Source organism: Camellia sinensis, chromosome 1 (assembly GCF_055761805.1).
Source record: "Camellia sinensis isolate YWXY chromosome 1, ASM5576180v1, whole genome shotgun sequence".
Classification (NCBI taxonomy): Eukaryota; Viridiplantae; Streptophyta; class Magnoliopsida; order Ericales; family Theaceae; genus Camellia; species Camellia sinensis.
This window is the reverse complement of record NC_138961.1, coordinates 205,494,299-205,519,965: the sequence shown is the minus strand read 5'-3', so window position 1 is coordinate 205,519,965 and position 25,667 is coordinate 205,494,299. Positions and strand designations below refer to the sequence as shown.

Sequence of the window (25,667 nt, the reverse complement as noted above, 5' to 3'; positions counted from 1 at the left end):
TCAATGAGGTAGAGGCCATGTATATATAATATATTCATGATACAATTTAGGAAACAATATATACAAAGTAAGATTCCTGCAATCAAAATAATTCCTATTCTAATTTCCATATTCAAACATAATAATGTGATTTCTATATTCATCACTCCCCCTCAAGCTGGCGTGAAGATATTCAACAAACGCAACTTGTCAATGGAAGACTGGAACAAAGTTGGTTCCACAAATTTTGTGAACATATCTACCAACTGCTGAGAAGAAAAGACAAAGGATGGACGCACAATGTCATTCCGAACCTTTTCTCGAACGAAACATATGTCAACCTCAATATGCTTGGTACGCTCATGAAACACAGAATCAGAGGATAACATAATGGCAGATTTGTTATCACAAAATAAAGAGGAACGACCAGTCTCCTCAAAACCCAACTCTACCAGAATAAAGTGAATCCAAAGAATCTCACATGTCCCTTGTGCCATAGCTCGATACTCAGCCTCTGCAGAAGATTTAGAAACCACTGCCTGCTTGTTACTTTTCCATGAGATAAGATGATCACCATAGAAAATATAGAAGTCAGAAGTGGAACACCGATCAGTCTTAGATCCTACATAGTCTGCATCGGTGAAACAGGAGAGCCCAGATTGGAGACTAGCGGTAAAGAACAATCCCAAGCCAGGATAAGTCTTCAAATACCTCAAAATATGATGAACCGCGTCAAGGTGCTCTTTACGAGGTGCATGCATGAACTGACTCACAACACTAGCTGCAAATGTCAAGTTAGATCTAGTGTTAGTCAGATAAATGAGGTGTCCAACAAGACGCTGATACATGCTTGGGTCATCCAGCAACTCACCAGACTCTGATTTGAGTTTGACATTAGGATCCATAGGAGTAGAAGTAGGTTTACACCCTAACATACCAGTATTCTGAAGCAAGTCAAGAGTGTACTTTCATTGCGACAAGGAGATCTCTTTCCTTGAGCGAGCCACTTCAATTCCCAAAAAATATGTAAGACATCCCAGATCTTTAATATCAAAAGTTTGACTCAAGTCCTTTACTTGACCAATGTTGACAGAGTCATCTCCTGTGAGAATAATATCATCCGCATAAACTAACAAGACTATAACATTGACCTGCAGAATTTCGGCGAATGAAACGAGTGTGATCGGAGTGGCACTGAACAAAGCCCATAGTTATAATAACAGAACTGAAGCGACCAAACCATGCTCGTGGAGATTGTTTCAGACCATACAAGGATTTGTGTAACCAGCACACATTCCCCGAATACTCCCCCTCAGCCCGAAAATTGGGTGGAGGAGCCATGTAAATTGTCTCAAGAAAATCTTCATGGAGAAATGCATTCTTGACATCAAGCTGATAAAGAGGCCAAGAATGAAATGTTGCAAGGGAGATAAGGAGATGTATAGAAGTCAGCTTGGCGATAGGGACAAAAGTGGCACCAAAATCCTTGCCAGGAATCTGTGTGAAACCTTTTGCCACCAAGCGGGCTTTGTAACGGTCAACTAAGCCATTAGCGAGGTACTTTATGGTGAATACCCATTTGCAACCAACTGTGCTTTTCCAAGGAGGTAAAGGTATAAGATCCCGAGTGTGATTCTGTTCTAAGGCCGCCATCTCAGTTTGCATAGCTACTACCCATTTGGGATTCTGAAAGGCCTCAGTCATAGAACGAGGAATGGACTTCGACTCAAGCTTACCAAGAAAAGAACGGTAAGAAGGGGAAACCCTATCATACGAAAGATATTGGGAAATAGGATGAGTAGTACTACTCAAATAACTCATACGATTTAGAGGATGTCGATCCTGATGTGGGTTACGACAGGGAGGTGGAGGACGAGCTAAAGGAAAAGAGTTACCTGACCTAGAGATCGGAGAGGTGGCAAGGGGGGTTAAGTGCGTGGGCGACTGGAGTATACTTGCAATGGGGGAAGAGGCGAAGATTGAGAAGGAGGAAGGGGGACAACCTCATTCTTAACCTCGTCCAAAATGGTCACCGGGCGAATAGTGGAACTAACAGGAGGAGAAGCCTGCAAAGAAGGGTTAGTACCAAAGAAAGGAAGATCCTCACAAAACGTACCATCCAAAGTGTGGTGAAAGTGACGAGACATAGGGTCATAACACCGATACCCTTTGGACATAGAAGAGTACGATAAGATACAACGAATAGTTTTGTTATCTAACTTTGTGCGAGTGCGACTCCAATTTTGAACAAAATAGGTACAATCAAAGACACGAGGTAAGAGTTCAAAATAGAGTGGCGCCAGGCGTAAGAGTATGAAATGGAGTGAGTTCATGCAACTCATGACTAAGGGTCCTATTAATGAGGTAAACAACAGTAAGGACAGCTATATGCCAATAAGACTTGGGAACACCCATACCCCGAAGAAGACATTGGACAACAGACATAATATGACGGTTTTTGTGTACAGCAACACCATTTTGTTTAGGGATCCGAGGACAAGTAAGTTGTTGAAGAATACTGGTTTGATTAAGATGGGAACGAAATGCATTAGAAATATATTTCCCACCATTATCAGAACCGATAGTTCTAAGAATTGTATGGAACTGAATTTTAACCATTTGTAAAAATTGGACAAAAATGGGAAAGACGTCAGACTTACGACGAAGTAGATAAACCCAAGTGCACCTAGTGTGATCATCAATAAAAGTCACATAATATCTATGACCATAAAAGGCAGTGACAAGGGAAGGCCCCAAACATCAGAATATATAAGATCAAAAGCATTAGGAGCAGGAGTCATAGAGGGATATAGCTAGCACAGGTATGCTTAGACAACTCACAAACCACACAATGAAACTTAGAATCTTTGCAAGCTTTATTAAATGAAAGAAAAAGTTGACATAAATACTGAAATTTAACATGACCCATACGAGCGTGCCATAATTCTAAAGTCTAAATATTAAAACGCAAGACATAGAAGCAGGTAAAACAGAGGCTTGAAAACTAGCCAAGGAAGAAGAGGAAGGCTAGTCCAGTCCAGTGGATCCCCAAAGTAGTACAGCCCATCACGCTCATAACCCTTGTCAAAAATTCTCTTTGAACTCAGGTCCTGCAAAAGGCAAGAAGAGGGTAAGAAGATGACAGAACAATTAAATTGTTTGGCAAGACAACTAACGGATAAGAGATTATATGCAAAATTTGGAACATGTAAAGCAGATGATAAAGTAATGGTAGAGGATAAAGACACTACACCCTTATGGCGAACAGAGGATAACAAACTGTCAATGAGACACACAGATTAGGCAATAGTAGTAGGGATTGGCGAAGAAAGAAAGAAAAATCCACTCGTCATATGATCATTAGCCCCAGAATTCAGAATTCATGAGGAACTAGTAGACCGAACATGGAAAGCAATAGAAGTACCTGTTGCAAGGGTGGCAACAATGATAGATGATGGCCCAGGAGAATTGGCGGTAAGAGATCTAAGCTTGAGCCTGAAGCTGACCAATCTGAGTCTGTAACTCTTGTAAATTAGGGAGATGAGGAGACCCAGGAGCAGGATTAGCGGAATTTACTAGAGCCACAGTGTGAGAAGAACGTTGCCTTAACTTATGTTGAAGTTTGAAGCAATGAGTCTTAACATGATCAGAAACGCCACAACGATGACAAGTAAAGGGCTAGTAGAACCCCGAGAACCAAACTTTGCATCAAAAGCCATCGGATCAGATGAAACTGGAGACAGGGGAGAAGGATTCGGCTGAACCTGACGCTTACGACGCTCATCACTATCAATGGTGGCAAAGGCCTCATAGAGAGGGGCATAGGTGATGTGTTTAAAATTTGAGTTTGAAGGGATTCAATGTCAGAGTTTAAACCCATCAGAAACTGGTAAGTATGCTGGCGAGTAAGGCATTTGGACACAAGAGAGGCAGTATCTACTGGAAACTCAGTCAAGGGCTCATATTGAGCCAATTTTTCCCAACGGGCCTGAAGGTATCCAAAGAATTCTGACACAAAAAGACTCAAGACAGATTGGGAAGCACGAGCAATATCCTAATAGAGCTTAAAGATGCGAGCATCACTATGAGCATGAGCATACATTTGTGACAAGGCATGCCATAGACCAGGAACTGTGTCGCAATAGAGAAACATGTGATAAATACGATCTCCCATAGAGTTAAACATCCATCCCAAAATAGTACAGTTATTAATATCCCAATGTGTACAAGTAGGATCTGTTGTAGCAGGCTGGGTAGTGGAAGACAAAAACCAATGAGCTTTTCCCTTGCCCCCTAAATAAAGTTTAAGGGAGCGGCTTTAAGGCAAAATTTTTCCCATTCAACACCACATTCGTAATACGATGAATAGGAATGTGATAAGAAAGAGAAAAATCAAAGCTAATTGGGACAGGCTTGGTGGGTATTGTAATTTTAGAGAATACCAAGATTAAAAAATGATTGTGATATTATTCCCTTTTTATATTAATAAAGATTAATAATTACAATGGAACCCTAAGGCATAAAATAATTATATTTGAATAATAACCCAACTAATAATATACTAATCTAACACTCCCCTTCAAGCTAGTGCGAAGATATCTCTCATGCCCAGCTTGCCGAGGATGTCATGTAATGGCTTACTCCCAACTCTCTTGGTGAGGATGTCAGCGAGTTGTTCACCAGTCTGCACAAATAGAGTACATATTGTGCCACTAGTGAGTTTCTCCTTAATGAAGTGACAATCAATCTCAATATGTTTTGTCCTGTTATGCTGAACCGGATTGTGAGCAATATTGATGGCGGCCTTATTATCACAGTATAACCACATGGAGTCCGTCTAATTAACACCTAGATCACTCAACAATAACTTGATCCATAAGGGCTTACACACTCTTTGTGCCATAGTTCTAAACTCAGCTTTTGCACTTGACCTAACAACCACATTCTGTTTCTCACTCCTCCAAGTAACTAGGTTGCCTCCAACAAAGGTGCAATACCCTAAAGTCGGTCTCCTATCAGTTACTGATCCAGCCCAGTCAGCATCTGTATAGGCTTCCACACAAGGATGATCATGCTTTGAAAAATAAAGACCCTTACCGGGAACCAACTTCAAGTAGCTCAAAATTCTTATGAAAGCCTCGAAGTGAATCTAATGAGAAGTATGCATAAACTGGCTAACCACACTGACAGCAACAACAATATCAGGACGGGAGTGAGATGGGTAGATGAGTTTACCTACTAATCTCTAATAGCTCTCCCTATCAACAACTGCTCCTCCTTCATCATCCCTGAGTTTCTGATTCGATTCCAGTGGAGCGTCACAGGCCTTGCAGCCAAACATCCCAGTTTCCTTCAACAAGTCAAGCACACACTTCTTCTGTGAGATAAATATCCCATCCTTGGAGTGAGCAACTTCAATTCTCAGAAAATACTTCAAGCTCCCTAAGTCTTTGATTTCAAACTTACTTGCTAAATATTTCATCAACAGAGGTATTTCCTCACTATCATCGCCTGTAAGAACTATGTCATCCACATAAAAAATGAGCGTTGTAGTCTTACCACATGAGGAATCTTTCACAAATAAGGTGTGATATGCTTGACTCTGTTTGAAGCCATGTTTAAGCATAACCTAAGTGAATCTCTTAAACTAAGCCCTTGAAGATTATTTAAGACCATATAATGACTTCCGAAGCCAGCATACTTTACGTTCTGTTTGATGATCCTCAAAATGATACCTCTTCTTCTAGGTCACCATGGAGAAGGGCATTTTTTGCATCAAACTGATGAAGTGGCCAATCTAGATTAGCTGCTAGAGAAAGGACTCTGATTGAATTCATCTTAGCTACGGGTGCAAAAGTCTCCTGATAGTCAAAGTCATATGTCTGAGTGAACCCTTTTGCCACAAGTCTAGCCCTGTAACGATCAATAAAACCATCTGCTTTGTGTTTCACAGTATACACCCATTTGCATCCCACTGGTCGTTTTCTCTTAGGTAAGTCAATTCTCAAGTGTCATTCTTCTTAAGTGCTTTCATTTCCTCAATCATGGCAAGTTTCCACTTAGAGGTAGCAAGAGCATCCTGAAAATGGTTAGGAAGGCCAAGAGGAAATATTTGACACAAAAGCTCTATATGAGGACGACAAATGAGAGTAGGACACAAAATTTGAGATAGGATGTTAAGTACAAGATCTCACACACTTTCTCTTGGCAATAGGAACATCAAGATCAATAGGAGTATCAAGATCAGTGGACTCAAGTGATTCAAAATTACCTGGACTCTCATAAGAAGTAGGAGATGGCAATGGGTGAGTAGAAGTGTTCTCTTGTATCCAATTAACTTTCTGTTTGTCTTTGTCCCCGACATAAACTTGCTCTTCCCTATCCTTGGTGACATTGGGTTCTGTAGGTGGTGGCGCAAGAACAACTGGTTCCACCATAGGAATCACTTCACACCAAGGCCACTTCTACTCACCCACTGCTATCTCCTGTTTCTGATGAGAGTCCAAGTAACTTTCTGTCTGTCTTTGTCCTTAACATAAACCTGTCCTTCCTTATCATCGGTGACATTAGATTCTATAGGTGGTGGTGCAAGAACAACTGGTTCCACTATAGAAATCACAGGAATCACTTCACACCAAGGCTTCCCATGAAAGGAGGACTGTGACACCAGAGAGGACAAGAAATAGGACTAGGACTCAAAGAATGTGGCATCCATAGCCACAAACCACTTACAAGAAAGAGGGTGATAACACTTATAACCCTTTTGAGTAGGAGAGTACCCACGGAAAACACATTTGACGGAGAGAGGGTCTAACTTACCATGAGTAGGAGAGTAATTGTGGACAAAACAAACACAGCCAAATATTTTGGAAGGAATAGAACACAAGAACTCGGAACCTAGGAAGACTTGAAGGGGAGTTTGTTTTTGTAAGACTTGGGTAGGAAGTCAATTAATAAGATGGGCAGCGGTAAGAACAGCGTCGTCCCAATAGGACCGAGGCACACTCATAGAAAAACAGATACACTCACAAAGAAACTCAGACACATTATTGTTTGCAAAAACAAATGAAAATAAATGCTTAAGTAAATAAAAAGAAAGATGCCCAAGACGTCGATGCCACAGTCATAAATCGCCTTTGGTAGTAGGACTCGTGGTGAAAGAATGAGCAAGCTTGGCCGGTTGATCCAGGAAGTAAAGACCATTTTTTGCACTATAAATGCTAATCGTCCTCCTCGTGACAAGGACCTGAAAAAGACAATGATCAGGAAAAAAATGTTACACTACAATTCAAATCCTTTGTAACACGACCCAAGGATAACAAGTTAACAGAAAAATTGGGAACATAGAGAACAGAAGATAGAGGTATGGTAGGAGTGACATAGGCTAAACCTTTCCCATAAATAGAATAAATAGTACTATCTGCAATCCTAACTTTGTCCTTATCTGAAGAGGGCTTATAGGCTGAGAAAAGGTCAGAGGATCCAGACATATGGTCTGGGGCACTAGAATCAATAATCCAGGGCAAAGACTTATGAGAAAGGAAAACACGAGGAGAAGAGGCCAAGTTACCTGAGCTGGCAAACGACGAGGAAGGTGTATTGAGAGCAGTAGAAGACCGGCGGTCCAGCAAGTGAAACAGAACATCCTCAAGCTCGTGAGTAGTCATGCCAAAGAGAACATGACTGGCCTGACCGTCCTCCTCTGGAACCAGACCCGATCACCTCGACCCTAAGATGGAGCCCTATGAAGCTTCCAGCTCGTCTCATGAGTATGCCACGGCTTGCGATAGTAATCACAGAATACAGACTCCTTGGCGGCAGACGGAGGAATGAGAGTCAGGCTGAGGCCATCTCTAGGGATAGACAGTAATGTTGAGCGGTCAGTAGACATGTGACATCATATTAGACCGACGACTCTCTTCATTTTGTACATAGGCGAATGCCTCCTGAAATGAAGGAAGAGTGTCCATACTCAGAACCCGACTCCAAACCGGATCATACTCCACATTGAGGGCTGCCAGAAACTTGAAGACCATTTCCTATGCAATGAACTTCTTGTACCCGACTGAATCATCAGTGCAAATAGGCTTATAGTCCTGCTGGTGATCAAAGCGTTTCCAGCCGTTGGTGAGGAAGGTGAAGTACTGAAGAACAGTCTGCTCCCCCTGATAGAGCTCTCAATAGAGCGGCACAACTCAAATGCCTGTGAGAAATTCCCTTTGCAGGAATAGGTGGCAGCCACAGCATCCCAAATATTCTAGGTAGTCTCTATAGACAAGTAGCTCTCACCAATTTCTGGTACCATCGAATGAATAAGCCAACCCATAATCAAAGAGTTGGTAATCTCCAATTGGTCATAACTTGGGACAGTGGTGCTGGGTGCCGGTATCCTGCCATAATCAGACCCGATCTTCCCTTTGCTCTTCAAAAACATAGTCAAATTCTACGATCACGCTAGATAGTTCTGACCATTAAACAGAGACGTGGTGCTTTTAAGACTAGGATTGGGGTTATCAATCATAGTAGTAGGTATAATGGAACTCTCACTCTTAGGTGTCTGGAAAGTAGTAGACACACTGGTGGAATCTGCCATGGATACTGTACTGCCGAACCCTCAACAAAACTAGTGCCAATCACAAATTTGGAAGGTGGTGATAATGGAAGGAAAACACAACTACTTAAAGATTTAAGAACTCAGAGTTTTTTTTTTAGAAAAAAGAAATGACAGAGAAACAGACAGACCTTAATAGTCAATGTAGCATCATGAAGAGAAACATAGGTTGACCTTCACGAAGCCAACAGACAGTAGGGGTTCAATTAACTAGACAGACGACACAGTAGAGGGTGTCAAATGACGCTAAAAAAGGCAGAGGAGTTGTTAGCTGGGTCAGAGAAACCACCAGTGGCAGTCAGCAAGGCTTGGGCAGGCTACTCCAGGGGCCGACGACTCTAGGAGGCCTGGCGACAGTGGTCGACAGCGTGTGACGAGACCAGAAGGCTTATCGGCAGTGGCCGATTAGGTTGGGAGAGCCCTCAGCAGCCCCGACTGGGTGTGACGAGACCAAAACGGTAGTGGTTGTGTGGTGGTGCATAGGTTTAGGGTTGTGACTCTAACACTATGTAATTTTAAAGAATACCAAGATTAGAGAATGATTGTGATATCATCCATTTTTTATATTAATAAAGATTAATAATTACAAGGGAACCTATGGCATAGAATAATTATATTTGAATAATAACCCAACTAATAATCTAACAGTTATATCAGCAAAGGATGGATCAGTCATGGTAGGAAAAGAGGGGCTGAAAAACACCCAAAGATAGTAACACAGTCTAAGAAAAAATAAGAATTCGGAAAAAAACTCGAGGGCTTATCCAAATAGATGTTACCGAATAAACCTGGTAGCCCAAAAGAATAAAAGGATAGACCAAGGGGCTTAATACATTAGTCCAATCACCCTCAAGAAGGAGAAAAAAACAGCCACGGACCACCTAAAAGGTAGCCGAAGCACATAAGACCAGAACCAAGTCTGGTTGGCAGCAACTAAAGCCTCAGCAGGGATAAAAAAGGCCTACCGAGGTGAAAACAAGAAAGGAGAGGGGCTGCGGAGGTTGGGTTGGGGCCGAGGTTGTCGGAGGGAGAAAAGGAGTTAGAAAGGGTCGTCAGAGGCTAGGTGAAGGCCGGGAAAGGCTGTCGGAGGCTAAAAAAAGGCTGGGCTGAGGTTATCGGAGGTGAAAAAGAGCTGGAAAGGGCTGTCGGAGGCTAAAGAGAAGAAAGAAGACAGTCGGTGGTGATGGGTGGTTGAGAGAGAGACGACCAGGGAGGCTTTGATACCAAAAAAACTGGAAAGAATTATTTGACTTACCAATCAATGAGGTAGAGGCCATGTATATACAATATATTCATGATACAATTTAGGAAATAATCTACACAAGGTAAGATTCCTACAATCAAAATAATTCTTATTCTAATTTCCATATTTGTGAAGTGTCAAGAGTAGTTTGGTCTTTATGTCTTATTTTTATTATTGTAAATAGTTATGTGTAAGGGGGGAAACCTTATGTTTTTTAATCAATATTATATATAGCAGCCATTTTTCTCTCTCTCTCTCTCTCTCTCATTCTACAACTTCTTCTCATCTATACATTTAATACATTCAACATGGAATCAGAGCAATATCTTCCTCCTTGAAGATTGTTCCTTTCATTCTTCCCTTCTTGTTTCTTGTATCCTGGTACTTGTGTCAATTGTTTAAAAAAAAAAAATGGCTCTATGCTCGAAATCTAATGGGTATTGTAACAACCCTCATTTTGACTTAGTCATACTTGCATACATTCATGGATGATCTTGTTTTAATATGTGCATTTGCAAATCTTGTCTTGTTTTGCTTGGATGATTGCTTGCATGCTTTGTTCTCGTCTGGTGCGTTGCCGAGGTCATCTTAAGCCTAGTCACCTTCGAGACCTTTGTCACTTAGAACTATCTTGGAACCCCGTTGGTTGACCTCCATCTTCACCCTGGCATATTGGCCGAGATGTCACCATCTAGGCCGAGGTTCGCATCGCCTAGGCCAAGATGTGCATCATCTGGGCCGAGATGTTAATATCTAGGCGTTCTAGATCCTTGATCCTTGCATGAGTGATTTTGTTCCTGGAATGGCACGACCTAGACCGAGGTGTGGCACATCTAGGCCAAGGTGTGGCACAGTTTAGTCAAGTGTTGCCCTTCCAAGCCGATGTCCTCGCCCCTTGATCGCCGGAGTTTTGTTGTTAGCCAATGTCGTTACTTGCCGGTGTGTTCTTGCCACCTAGCTTGTTGAGTACACTTTGTCTTGGTCTTGTCTTGTCATGTCAGTCACCTTTTTGGATAGAGCCAATCAGCCGATGCCACGTGTCCCGGCAGAGGGATTAAGTCAGTGATTGTCGTGAGGAGCACATCTTTGGTATCAATCTTGCCTTTTAGAGAGAGAAACTCTAGGAAGAAGAAGGAGAAGTTTGAGCTAGAGAGAGTGAACTTCCAAGCTTGATCGTTGGAGCTTGAGCCGTTAGATTCGAGTTTTGAGGACTTGGACTTGCCTTGACCCCGACGTTTGAAGAACTATGTGAGTGGTATTTTTGATAAAGCTATGTTATCAATGTTTTGATGAGTTTTGTTTTGCTTTGTTTTTGAAAGGTATTTGTTAAGCATAAATGATTGTCCTTAGTTTTGTATCTCGTATTATACTTGCTTGAATGACCTTCTCGGAAAGTCCCTTGTGCTGGAGGACTCTAAACTTTCGCAGCACATCTCGTTTGAAAAGTCCCTTGTGCTGGAGGACTCTAAACTTTCGCAGCACATCTCGTTTTGAAAGTCCCTTGTGCTGGAGGACTCTAAACTTTCGCAGCACATCTCGTTTTTGAAGTCCCTCGTGTTGGAAGACTCTAAACTTTCGCAGCACATCTTGCCTTGAAAGTCTCTTGTGCTGGAGGACTCTAAACTTTCGCAGCACTCTCATGTTAAAAGGCTACGGGCCTTTGTAACATAGGTCCCTTATGCTAGAGGACTCTAAACTTTTGTAGCACCCTTGTTTGAGATGCCTCTCTTGCTTTGCCTTGTTTGCCACGGACGGTTTACCGCATGGATACGTTTTCCGGAATGTTATTATTTGTAATATGTGATGCTAGTAAGTATCCCTCGAAGCTTTGAAGATCTGTTTGATGGACGAGGCCCATTCCTTGTTATATATATAAAGTTTTGTCTTGTATTGTTTTGAAAGGACTTCGGCTATTATTCATGCAAACCCCTTTATTATTTATACCATTCACTGAGTATCCAAGCTCACCCTCTCTATATATATGTAGGTGATGAGCAAGAAGGCGGTGACGCCTAGATGTGATTCTGGAGCTTATTTTGGATTTTGATTATGTCGGCTTAACCTGTAATTACGTCGGCAGTCTTGAAAATTATGCTTCTTGATTTGTAATACTTGTATGTTGCATACGTCGGCTTGAGAAGCCTTTTGATCAAGATGTGTGTTTTGTATACATGTTATGTCGGTAGTGGATGTCGGCAATTCTGAAGATTTTGCTTCTAGCTGTATTTCATGTATTTTGTTCATGTCGGCTTGTGGAGCCCTTTTGTTAATATGCAAGATGTAATTTGTACATTGCTTCGTTTGTTATTGAGTTGTAGCCCATCTGCAGATGATTGCTATTTCATTTAACATATGCATAGCTCTTATGGACTAATCCGATTGTATGTATCGCTTCCATATTTGTGAGCCCCATATATTTATACTCTGTTGTGTGTGAATTTTGAAAGTTGGCCTTCAGTAATCTTGGATTACTGGCCATCACGGCACCAAACTACTAGGGGCGGTTTGGGGTCGTGACAGGTATGTACGCTATAATCTTCTTTTGATTTTTTGCTTATTATTGATTGCTTTTTCCATTTTTTTTTTTTTTTTGGATTTTTCATCTAAACTGGGTGATTTTTCGAAAGTCACTGTTTGAGCTCTTTTCGATTGGCTTTTTCCCTTTCCCTCACATCTTGGGGAGCCGACTAGAACGCTAGAGGGGTTTGCTGTCCCTATTTTGATGTATTTTGGCCCTACCTTGGATTTTTTCAAAGTTTTGAATGGTCTATTTTGGTTTTTAAGCTCCTAGTTGATCTAGTCGCTTTGTTCTGGGATTATCTTGCACTGTTTCAGCCTTAGAAGGTGAGTTGCTGTGTTGGTTAGGTGTTTTCAGGACTTTTTTGATATCCTGCTTATGTTTCTGCCCTATCTTTCTCTCATCTCATGGCTAAAAGCGAGGGTCAAGACTCTAAGGGCAAGGAGGAGAGTGGATTGAGTCGTGGTATGACTCTTGGTGATAGTCTTTCTCTCCAGATTAGTCCGATCAAGCTTAATGGTACTAATTACTTGATTTGGTCCCGCTCCTGCAATCTTGCCATTGCAGCCCGACGTTTGACTAGCTATATTACCGATGGTACCAAGCAATCTACTGACAATGGTGCTTTATCTGCTCAATGGAGTTTTGAGAATGCTTTAGTTATGGCTTGGTTGATCAATTCTATGGAGCCTACCGTTAGTCAAACTTTTCTCTTGATGGATACTGCTTACAAGATCTAGATAGCTGCATCTCAGATGTATTCTCAAAAGGGTAATGATGCGCAGGTCTATGAATGAGAAAGAAGATTAGGAGATTTGATCAGAAGGCTCGCTCTCTTGCAGTGTTCTATGCGAAGTTGAGTGGTTTATGGTAGGAACTAGATTACTTCCAAAGTTTCCACCCAGTTTGCTCCACAGATGCCACTATGTTTTAGCAGGCTGTGCAGAAGAAGCGGATGTATGACTTTCTTGCTAACTCGAATTTGGAGTATGATCAAATATGGGTTTAGGTGTTGGGTCGCTCTCCGTTTCCCACATTGCGCTAGGCTTATGCCCTGGTTCAGTAGGAGGAGAGTCGTCTTAGTGCTATGGTGCATATCCCTATTCAGGATCAATCAGCGATGGTTGCAGCCCCAAAGTCACGTGATACTCAGCCTAGTCTTCCTCAGGGTGGTGGTAATGGTCACTTGGTCAATCGGGACCGATTGAAGTGTGATTATTGTGGGAAAAATAAACATGATAAAGAGCACTGTTGGAAGTTGCATGGTCGGCCTACTCGAGGCCATGGTTGTGGTCGTGGTGGTGTTCATCCTCAAGCACATGTTTTCGAGACTATTGCTAGTGCCTCGGGTGACACTGGTTCTATTTTCCAAGATAAGCTTCACACTCTCAGACGTTTGATGGCTCGACTTGATTCTTTCTCTACCTTAGCTCCTTCCTCTTCCGTCTCTTCCAACTTTGCCCACACAGGTATTTTTGCTAGCGCACTTAGTAACTCTTCGTCGTCTCCTTGGATCATTGATTCTGGTGCTATCGATCACATGACGGGTACTTCTAGTCTTTTCCAGTCTTATTTACCTGGTTCTGGGCGAGATAAGGTTAGTGTGGCTGATGGCACCTTATCCTCTATCTCCGGCAAGGGTTCAGTCTATTGCACCTCTTTACTCTCTCTTTCATTTGTTCTTCATGTTCCTAATTTTTCCACTTACTTACTTTCTGTTAGTAGCATTATTACTACTCTCAATTGCTCTGTATCTTTTTTTCCGACTCATTGTGTCTTTCAGAAACTGGCTACGGGGAAAATGATTGGTAGTGGTAGAGCACAAGATGGACTGTACTTTCTGAATGTCGTTCCTCCTATATCAACTTTGTCCTCTCAGGCTCTTTAATGCACTTTTGACACCGCCCTTCGTCTTCTTCATCAATGGCATTGTCGTTTGGGGCATCCTTCCTTTAGTATTTTGGCTAAACTTTTTCCTTCATTTTTCCTTTTATGCTTATTCATACCGATGTGTGGGGTCCTTCCCTTATGGTTTCTACCTTTAGTTACGGGTGGTTTGTCACGTTTATTGATTGTTATTCCTGTGCGACTTGGATTTATTTACTTCGAACTAAAAATGAGGTTTTCTTGTGCTTCAAAATTTTTCATAAAATGGTGTCCAATCTCTTCAATGCTACTATCAAAATTCTTTAGAGTGATAATGGACGAAATATGTTGATGGAGCTTTTAGGACATACCTTGAGGAGCATGGCATTTTTTATCAGACTAGTTGTGTTGGCACTCCTGAGCAGAATGGAGTTGTTGAACGCAAGAATGGTCACCTCCTTGAAGTTGCTCGCTCTCTCTTGTTTACCATGAAAGTTCCTAGGTCTTTTTGGGGATGTTGTTCTTACCGCTGCTTACCTTATTAACCGTATGCCCTCTAGTGTCCTTAACTTCCAAATTCCTTTTGAACTTCTTCCTGTGACTTATCCCATTTCTTCCCTTCTGCCTCGGGTTTTTGGTAGTGTGTTTTGTTCATCTTCAACCTCATACTGATGGGAAGTTTGATCCTAAGGCTGTCCGGTGTGTCTCTCTTAGTTATTCTGCTACTCAGAAGGGCTACAAATGCTATGACCCTCACACTCGTAAGTTGTATGTTAGTATAGATGTCACTTTTCATGAATCTGAGTCTTTTTTCTTTGTCCTCCACTATCTCTCCTCAGAGGGAGAGTGTTATAGATGAGATTGCGAATGAGGTGGCATCATATCAACATGAGTTGTCTATTTTCTTTTCTAATCAGTGAGCCGTTATTTGTGGTAAGGGGAAGCCTAAGAGTTCTGTTGATGAGGAGTCTGATATCGATGGTCGTTTGGATACAGCTGATCTGAAGACTTATTCACGGCGTCAGAAAGAGCAGACTTCTCTTGTGCCACCAGGTTAATCATCATCTCTCATCATCTCTTATGCCAGTTCCACACCCAGTTTCCACTGACTCTACAGGTAATGATCCTCAGTCTATTTCCTCAGTCTATTTCTTCACCAGTTGTTGATAGCCCTGTTGTTGATGGTTTGAGTCTTCCTATTGCACTTAGAAAGGGGGTTAGAGCTTGTACTCAACACCCCATTTCTAAATTTGTGTCATATGATTCGCTGTCTTCTACATATTGTGCCTTTGTTTCATCTCTTTCTTCTGTGTTTATTCCGCAGGGTTGGAAAGAAGCTATCAATGATCCAAAGTGGAAGGTAGTTATGGTAGAAAAGATGCAAGCTTTGAGTAAAAATAACACGTTGGAGTTAGTGTCTCTTCCTAATGGGAAAAAACCAGTCGGATATAAGTGGGTGTTCACCATTAAGCACAATGCAGATGGGATGATTGAACGGTACAAAGCAAGACTAGTGGCCAAATGATTTACCTAAACATATGGGATAGAATATCAAGAAACTTTTGCCCCTGTAGCAAAGATGAATTTCATTTGAGTTATTCTTTCGTGTACTGCTAATTTGAGATAGCCTTTACAACAACTAGATGTGAAAAATGCATTTTTTCATGGGGAGGTGAAAGTGGAGGTATATATGGATGTACCTCTAGGATTCTCATCTCAGTCTACAGTTAGAAAGGTTTGTAGATTGAACAAGGCTTTGTATGGTTTGAAACAATCTCCTCGAGCTTGGTTTGGTAGATTCCTAAAGGCAATGCTGGGATTTAGGTATAAGCAAAGTAATGTAGATCACACCTTGTTTGTCAAACGCAATATACATAAGGTAACAGTGCTTATTGTATATATGGATGACATAGTTGTGACAGGTAATGATGAGGAGGAGGTGACCCATCTTAAGATGCAGTTAGTCAAGGAGTTTGAGATCAAAGACCTTGGTCCGTTGAGATACTTTCTTGGGATTGCCAGATCTGATAAAGGCATCTTTATTTCTCAAAGGAAATACATTTTAAATCTTCTTGAGGAAACAGGCATGTTGGGCTGCAGACCAGCTGATTCACCGATTAAGACCAATCATCATCTTTATAGTGGGGTTGGTGAGCTTGTGGAGAAGGAAAGATACCAAAGACTTGTGGGAAGACTGATATCTCTATCTCATACTCGTCCAGATATTGGCTATGCAGTTAGAATAGTGAGTCAATTTATGCATGATCCTCATGCAACTCAGTCTGTTGCATTTTGAGGTACCTTAAATCTGTTCTTGGAAAAGGAATTTTATTTTCTAATCATGGTCACTTTAGGTTGGAAGCATTCACAGATGCAGATTGGGCAGGCAGGCTCTATAGATGACAGACACTTTACCTCCGATTACTATACTTTTGTAGGGGGTAATCTAGTCATATGACGTAGTAAGAAGTAGGCGGTAGTATCCAAATCTAGTGCTGAAACTGAATACGGAGCTATGGCACATGGAACACGTGAACTGATATGGCTTCAATCTTTATTGAGTGATATAAGGCTTGATTGTAGTGATGGATGTGTCATTTGTGGAAACAAAATCCTATTTCCCCAACACTTCTCTTCAGGGGGAGACAAGTGGAGTAGAAGATCGTTTTTTGGATATTTCTATCCCGCTCCCCAATGTCATTTATCCTACACAAAAACCACATCTGTCTGATAATGATCACTTAGGAGAACCAAGTTCTATGGTGCCTAGTCAAGAAAATTCTTGTTTAGGGGGAGAAGTACTACAAAATGATCTAAATCCTGAGCTTCAGGTTTATACTAGGAAGCGATTTCATCTGAGGAATAATGACCCGAATGTCTATCCAAATGACCCGAATGTCCACCCGAGTTCTGGCATCGAAATTTTAGGTAATCCTATTCCTTCTATTTCCGACCTTGATGTTCCTATAGCAATTAGGTAAGGTGTCCGAAATTGCATTAAACATCCTATTGCAAATTACCTCTCCTATCAAAGACTGTCTAAAAACCATAGAGCTTTCACATCTAGGATTTCACACTTGTTTGTTCCAAGGAATATATAGGAAGCATTGGATGATCCGAATTGGAAATTAGCAGTCATGGAGGAGATGAATGCTTTAAGGAGAAGTGGTACTTGGGAGATAGTTGATCTACCCAAAGACAAGAAAACAGTTGGGTGTAAATGGGTGTTTACGATAAAATGTAACGCAGATGGAAGCGTTGAGAGATACAAGGCGAGACTGGTGGCTAAAGGCTTCACTCAAACTTATGGGATCGACTATCAGAAGACGTTTGCTCCTGTTGCTAAAATAAATTCCATCAGAGTACTGTTATCTCTTGCAGTAAATTCAGATTGGCCTCTATATCAACTTGACATTAAAAATGCATTTTTCAATGGTGATCTTGAAGAGGAGGTGTTCATGAGCCTACCGCCGGGATTTGAGCAGAGACTTGGAAGCGACAGAGTATGCAGATTGAACAAGTCATTATACGGACTCAAACAATCACCAAGAGCGTGGTTTAAACGCTTTGGGAAGGCAGTTATCAGTTGTGGCTTCTCGCAGAGTCAAGCAGATCACACAATATTTTATAAACATTCAAAAAACAGTAAAATTGCAATTTTGATTGTTTATGTTGATGACATCATTTTAACTGGTAATGATGAAGCAGAGTTAGCAGCCCTCAAAAAGAAACTCGCAAAAGAATTTCACATTAAGGATCTGGGAGCCCTCAAGTATTTCCTCGGAATGGAATTTGCAAGATCCAAGAAAGGTATATTCGTTAATCAGAGAAAATATGTTCTTGATCTCCTTGGAGAAACAGGTATGCTTGGTTGTAAGATGGTGGAGACTCCGATCGAGCCTAACTTGAAGTTACAAGCTGCTAAAGCTGAAGAAGTCAGAGAGGGAACAATATCAGCGACTTGTAGGGAAATTGATTTACTTGTCTCATACGCGGCCTGATATTGCCTTTGCAGTCAGCATGGTAAGTCAGTTCATGCACTCACCAGGGGCAGAGCACTTTGAGGCCGTTTATAAGATCTTAAGATATTTGAAAGGAACTCCAGGGAGAGGCTTACTGTTCAAGAAACATGGACATCTTCAAGTTGAAGTATACACAGATGCAGACTGGGCAGGAAGTGTTACAGACAGGAGATCAACATCCGGATACTGCTCCTTTGTAGGTGGGAACCTAGTTACATGGCGGAGTAAAAAACAGAATGTGGTAGCTAGAAGTAGTGCAGAAGCAGAGTTCAGAGCTGTTGCCCATGGAATCTGTGAAGTAATGTGGATTAAAAGAATTCTTGAAAAATTAAAGCTTTCTCACCAGACACCTATGAAGGTCTATTGTGACAACAAAGCAGCTATATCTATAGCTCATAATCCAGTTCTACATGATCGCACAAAACATATAGAAGTGGATAAATATTTCATCAAGGAGAAAATCAATGCTGGCATAATCTGTATGACCTACCTTCCAACAGGTGAACAATTAGCTGATGTGCTAACGAAGGGACTACACAAGAAGCAATTTGATAAGCTGACTAGCAAGCTGGTTATGGGAGATATTTTCAAACCAGCTTGAGGGGGAGTGCTGGAAATTTGTGTTAATGTATATAATAAGATAGTGGCATGTATATAATATGATAGTGGTGTTGGTGGTAGATAGTGGCATGTATATAATATGATAGTGGTGTTGGTGGTAGATAGTGGCATGTATAGAATATGATAGTGGTGTTGGTGGCAATGTATATAATATGATAGTGGTAATATATAATATGTAAGTGGCATATAATGGGTTATAATGATGTTTGTAATATCTCCTATATAAGGAGTGTCATTTGGTCTTGTAAGATAAGAAGTTTTGAATATAACAGAAATATATTCCTTCTTCCTCATATTTTCGGAGTTCTTCTTCCTCATATTTTCTAAGTCTTTGTATTGCGACAAGAAGGCTGCCATTAGTATTGCGCACAATCCTGTTCAACACAACCGGACTAAGCATATTGAGATTGACAGACATTTCATCAAGGAGAAGTTGAATAACGGTATGATATGTATGCCTTTTGTTAAGTCTGAAGATCAACTGGCGGATGTTTTTACTAAGGGTCTTAGTAGTAAGGTCTTTCACTCCGTTTGTTGCAAGTTAGGCATGAGACACATCTTTGCACCAACTTGAGGGAGAGTGTTAAGTGTAAGAGGTAGTTTGGTCTTTATGTCTTATTCTTATTATTATAAATAGTTGTGTGTAAAAGGGGGAAACCCTATGTTTTTTAATCAATATTATATACAGCAGCCGTTTCTCTCTCTCTCTATCTCTCTACAACTTCTTCTCTCTCTCCCTGTACAACTTCTTATTCTCATCTATACATTCAACACATTCAACAATATTCATTTTGATTTCTATATTCAACATCCATGTGCTATATCGTTTTACCTTGTCCATGTTGAAGCCTGTCTGGACCAACCTTGAAGAGGTGGCCCAAATATAGGAGTGGTGTTTTTGAGGCTTGTGTCCTCCCCTGCTGTCTCTCTCAAGGTACCTTTGTATTTGCTCGTTAGGTTTGTTAACTCTCCAAAAATTATGTTGGCCTAGTTTGCCTCTTTTAGTGTGCACGGTCTTCTTTAGCTAATGACATGCCTGAGCCTTATTCTTCATAACATTTTTAGCTCCCTAATCTGAGTAGATATCTCAAAGATGCATTTTGGGCTCAAGAAACCTTTGACTATCATTGATAAGTGTTCATGAGCATGAATATGTCCAGCCAAGCTGTCTTAAATAGTTTTTATTTTATTTTAAAATCTATCTCTTGCTCTATAATAGACATTGTAAAAATTTATGTATTATTGATTGATGTTTATTGATATATTACAATGATTCATGATTCCTATATATAGAAGAGGGTGAGTGTGTAGTAGGTAAGGAGTAGGTGAAGTGGAGGTGGTAGTGGTGTAGTGGGTTAGGTTTAGTGGAGTAGGTGAGGTGGTAGTGGTGTAGTGTGGAGTAGGTGAGGTGGTAGTGGTGTAGTGGGTTAGGTTTAGTGGAGTAGGTTTAAGTGGGTGAAGTAGGTGATAGGTTTTAACAGCCCCCCGCAAACTCAAGGGGGATAGGAACTAACCAACTTGAGTTTGGAGAGAGTTATAAAACAAGAAAATACATAAAAATAAAAGAGGATAGGTGACACTGTATGGTCGTGTCAGACCATTGGTGAAGACACTGGGTGGTGGTGTCATAACGTTGTAGAGGACACTGTATGGGGGTGTCATAACCATGTAGAGGACACTGTATGGTGGTGTCATAACGGTGTAGAGGACACTGGATGGCGGTGTCAGACCGATGTAGAAGACAGTTTATGGGGTCATGTCGGACCGTTGTAGCAGACACTGTGTGGTCGTGTCAGACCGATGTAGAAGACAGTTTATGGGGTCATGTCGGACCGATGTAGAAGACAGTTTACGGGGTCATGTCGGACCGTTGTAACAGACACTGTTGTGACAGTTGTTGTGACAGTTTACGGAGTCTTGCTGGACCCTTGTAGAAACTAACCGGAATCAATGTCGGGACAGTTTACAGAGTCTTGTCGGACCCTTTGAAGGAGTGAACCGGAATCAATGTCGGGACAGTTTACTGAGTCTTGTCGGACCCTTGAAGGAGCTAACCGGAATCAATGTCGGGACAGTTTACAGAGTCTTGTCGGACCCCTGAAGGAGCTAACCGGAATCAGTGTCGGGACAGTTTACAGAGTCTTGTCGGACCCTTAAAAAGTCGCACCCTCAAAAGGTGTGCCCAATCTTTCAAAAGACGTGCCATCAAAAGGCGTGCCCAATCCATAAAAAGACGTGCCATCAAAATGCGTGCCCAATCCATAAAAAGACGTGCCATCAAAAGTTGCGCCCTCAAAAGGCGCGCCCACTTCATCAAAAGTCGTGCCCGACAGAAAGCGTCGAGCCATCAAAAGGTGAGCCGGAGACGCGGCGAGGCACGTGAGCGACAGAGTGGCGTGTCGGCCGCGTCGTCAGTGTCGATATAAACCAATGCGGAGGCTGTGCTTGAGGCAGAAGCGAAGACAAAAAAACCTGGGAAAAAACTTCTGAAAAACTCTTCATTTTCTGAGAGAGATATTCGTTTTTCTGAGAGATTGCCTCTAAGAGCTGCAAATCTTGAAACACTCCCCTTCCGAACATTATCAGTCTGAAATTGCTATTTCGCTGAAACACTCAGCAACCCAAAAAACATGGCCTCTTCTTCCCGTTCAGCTACCCAGAATATGGCCTCTTCATCCCGTGGTCTACTCACTCTCTTTCCCGACCTCAACGAGTCAACAAGAGAGATAACTGGTGCGGAGGCCCGTGAACCTCAACCAAACACCTCTGATTTTGCTCCGTTGAACTTTCCGATGCGGTCGATGGAGCAAAGAATGGCAGTGCAGTCGGATGTGGAGGCCAATCAGTATACATTGAAGTCATGTGTGGAAACCATGACTGCGGTTACAAATTTGTCGAACCGGCTGCAGAGTAGGACAAATGAGGTGCAGCAGTTAAACGCCCAACTGGCTCTGCTCCAACGCATGTATAAGGATGCGCGAGCAGAGTTAAGTGTGCTAAAGGCGGAAAATAAGGAGCTGAAGCGGAAGGCCACTGTGATGTTCCGATTTGGAGGTCCGCCATATGCTGCAGTGGAGGAGCAGGGAGTAGTGATCATGCCCAGTGGAGTGGGAAACACGGAGGCAACATCGGCAAGGACCACCCAGGACGGAGGCAAGAAGAAAAGACCGGCGGCTGAGTAGAGAAGAAAAATCCCACTGTGGGTGTGGTAGTTTTGTTTTTGTTTGTGTTTTTTTTTTTTTTTTTTTTGATGTAAAAGTGTGATCGGGGTTGATCCCCTGATATGAATAAAATGACAAGGTTGTGGAATGTTGTTGGTGTTATTTTGTGGTGTTGTTTTGTTTAATAAGACAAATAAAATAAAAGAAAATAATGGATAAAGAAAATAGAGAAAAAATATTTGTGGATGGGTGATAAGAAAAACAGCAGTGTGATTTTTTTTTTTTTTTTTTTTTTTTTTGGGTGGAATATAAAATAAATAATAATAAGAGAATGGAAAACGGGTGATGCTTACTAACAAGGGATAGGGAAAATATATTATAATAAAATATATATATATATATATTAAAATAAAAGAAAAGGGTGAAAGAACGTGGATGAAATAAATTAAGAGAAAGGAGAGATATGATTAAAGTGGGTTTGAAAGTGGGAAAAGATGAGAGAGAGGGAGATAGAGTGGGTGCATGATGATGATGTTGGGTCCATGGAGAGAGAGAGAGAGAGGGATGTCCAAGAAGCTTGTGCTTTTGACAGTTACACATTACCCAAGCTGTATGTGAAGATGCATGTTACTGTCTTACACTTCTGCAGGCTTGGTATTCTTTGTGGGGCACTTGCAACACGTGACATTGAAAATTGTATTCGAAAATGATGACATCTCCAACATGAAACGTCTTGGAAGCAGCCCAGGCCTTGTAATCAATATTCCCAATGATGGTTCAACCAGCGGAGTCCCCAACCTTGTACACTGCTGCCATTGAAACCTTCAAGCCAGCAAACATGGCTACCAACAACAGAGCCACAGCTCTACACCCCACACCCAAATCCATGGCTAAGAGAGAGAGAGCAAATCGGGAAAAAAAACAGCAGTGACGAGCAGAAAAGCAGCGCCAGAAACGCCAACGACGACGACGAGTAAGAGTACAACCACGGATATGTGAGAGGCGAGGTGAACGGCGATAGAGGCTAGACGATGATGCGGGTGCCACCGCCGACATAGCGGAGGAGGGGTGTAAGAAAATGTTGAAGAAGTCAAGGTATGTGTAGAAAATAAGCGGAATAGGTTGAGGTCCGGCGGGCGGCCAAGGCGAGGTTGCCGCCCGCCGGTGAAGCGAGAAATACTAAGGTCTTAACCTTGCTCTGATACCATGTAAAAATTTATGTATTATTGATTGATGTTTATTGATATATTACAATGATTCATGATTCCTATATATAGAAGAGGGTGAGTGTGTAGTAGGTAAGGAGTAGGTGAAGTGGAGGTGGTAGTGGTGTAGTGGGTTAGGTTTAGTGGAGTAGGTGAGGTGGTAGTGGTGTAGTGTGGAGTAGGTGAGGTGGTAGTGGTGTAGTGGGTTAGGTTTAGTGGAGTAGGTTTAAGTGGGTGAAGTAGGTGATAGGTTTTAACAGACATGTATGTGTATTCATAGATGTAACCAGTGTATTAAAAAGCGCGCCTAGGCGCTAAGCAAGGCGAGGCGCAGGGTTGGCGCTCGAAGTAGACGAAGCGAGGCGTATTGCGAGAAGCACACGTAAGGCGCTGAGGCGCGCGCCTTTCGCGTAGGCTGAAAGCTCACGCTTCGTGTGCTTCGGCTAGGGCTGACTTGTTTTGTGTTTGTGTAATAGCCACGTGGGATTAAAACTCTTATACAATACAAATCTGTTGGTGAGCTTCTTCGAATCGATTGATCTGAGCTTCAACATGGACTGATCTGAGCTTCTTCAGGTTCGTCTCTACTTCTGCTTCTTCTCTTCTCTCTCTGTTTCTTCTCTTCTGCTTCGCCTTCTCTTCTCCTCTCTTCTCTTCTCTTCTCTTCTTTCGTCGTCTTCTCTCTCGTTTCAGTTTGGCTCACGATCGCGATCTCTCTCGCCTTCTCTCTCGCAATCGCTGTCGCGATCTCTCTTTCTCTCTCTCTCTCGCTCGCTTCTGTCTCTTGATTCATATATATAATACATTATATGATACCTATTATATAATATACTTATATATTATATTATATAATATTATATAATACCTATAATATAATATTATATAATATAATATATAATATATAATATACTTATATAATATATAAAATATAATATATACTTGTTCATAGTAATAAAAAAAATAAACACATGTAAACAAACAAACAAACAACGCCCACTTAGTACACATTAATGTGTGTTTGGGAGGGTAAAGATTGAGTCCACACCTAACTTTTGGCATAATACACAAAGTGGTGGTCCCAAGACTTGAACCCATAACCTCAAGGTTATTAGGCCAAGTTTTAAACATTGAACCAATGGTCACCCCAAACACATGTATGTAAAATAAACACATGTATGTAAAATAAAATAAAAAAAAAAATTAATTAAAACACATTATGTAAAAAAATATAATAAATAAATAAAATAAAATATACATTAAAAAAATTAATAATTTTTTTTCTTCTCTTCTCTTCTTGTTAAAAAAATTAATAATATACATATTAAATACTTTCTATGTTGAAAATTGTGTTATATTAATATTTTGCTTAACTTTATAACTTGCGCCTCGCTTTGGTGAGGCGCGCGCCTCGCCTCGCGCCTCGGCGCTTAGGCTCCAAGTGACCTTGGCGCCTCGATATGCCTAAAGCTTTTTAAAACACTAGATGTAGCTATGCAAATGTATAAATTGGTATACATATATATCTATGTAACTATTGTCATGTGTGCACATATATTTCTTCATTATGCTTGTGAGTTGAGAGAATTTTTTATCTCACTTCTTTTTGCTGCAGTCTGTCCTTGTCACGATTGATCGCCATGAATGGTATGCCCCTCCTCAGATTTACACTCGCAATGACAGTACTGGTTTATGGACAATAAAGCCTGCTTTGCCACCTGAATCTCCATTCTTGTCCCTTGGCATGAATAAGGCCGAAAAAGCTCCTGCAAAACATACAGCTCCATTAGATGCTGGTGAGGCTAGTCTAATGGAGCATGTGCATCATGATATCAACCAGGAATCAACAGATGGTTCCACTAGTATCGAAACTAGTTCTGAATATGTTGCTGTGGGATTACATTCTCGTGATGACTCTGACATTGGAACCAAAAAACGGCAAGTAGAAGAGGATTCATCTGCTGATAGCATTGTTATCGCTAACTGTTCCTTACATGAGCCTAGAGAAGAAAAGTTGGAGGACTCGACAAACTCAGAAAATGCTTTCCTGGAAGATTATCAAGGTGTATCAGTCACAGCAGCTAATGCTTCAGTAGCTGAGCGTGTTATAGAACCTACTCTTGTGATGTTTGAGGTAATTTTGTCGAGGATTCATATTATACTGTCTTTGTTGGTTGTCTTTTGACTGTTTATTCTATTGTATTAATTTTTTGTTTATTTTTGCTATTTTTGTTTATTTATCATTACTATTATTAAGTATTGTCATTACTATTAGTAATGGAAATAGTAGAAGTTGTTTGTTGCTGGATGGCATCAGACTTGGCAGGATTAAGAGTCATTGGAAAAAAGAATAATATCAAAAGAAGGCAAAAGATTTGGAAAGACAATTACTGAGCATGGATGTGTAAATGCTAAGTCCAGAAGATACTTGTGAGTCGTGACCA

General features: G+C 41.2%; 1 protein-coding gene across 3 annotated transcripts in view; it reads left to right on the top strand.

Annotated features, from left to right (window-relative positions):
• Positions 1 to 25,667, top strand: part of LOC114309010 (protease Do-like 7) — a 208,423-nt gene that overhangs the window by 31,547 nt on the left and 151,209 nt on the right. The window contains exon 15 of one of the 3 annotated variants that reach the window (XM_082924089.1): positions 24,839 to 25,357. The exons of the other annotated variants lie outside the window; for them this stretch is intronic. Coding sequence (XP_082780215.1) covers positions 24,839 to 25,357 — 519 coding nt within the window. The remainder of the gene's footprint in view (positions 1 to 24,838; positions 25,358 to 25,667) is intronic. 3 annotated transcript variants of the gene reach the window in all.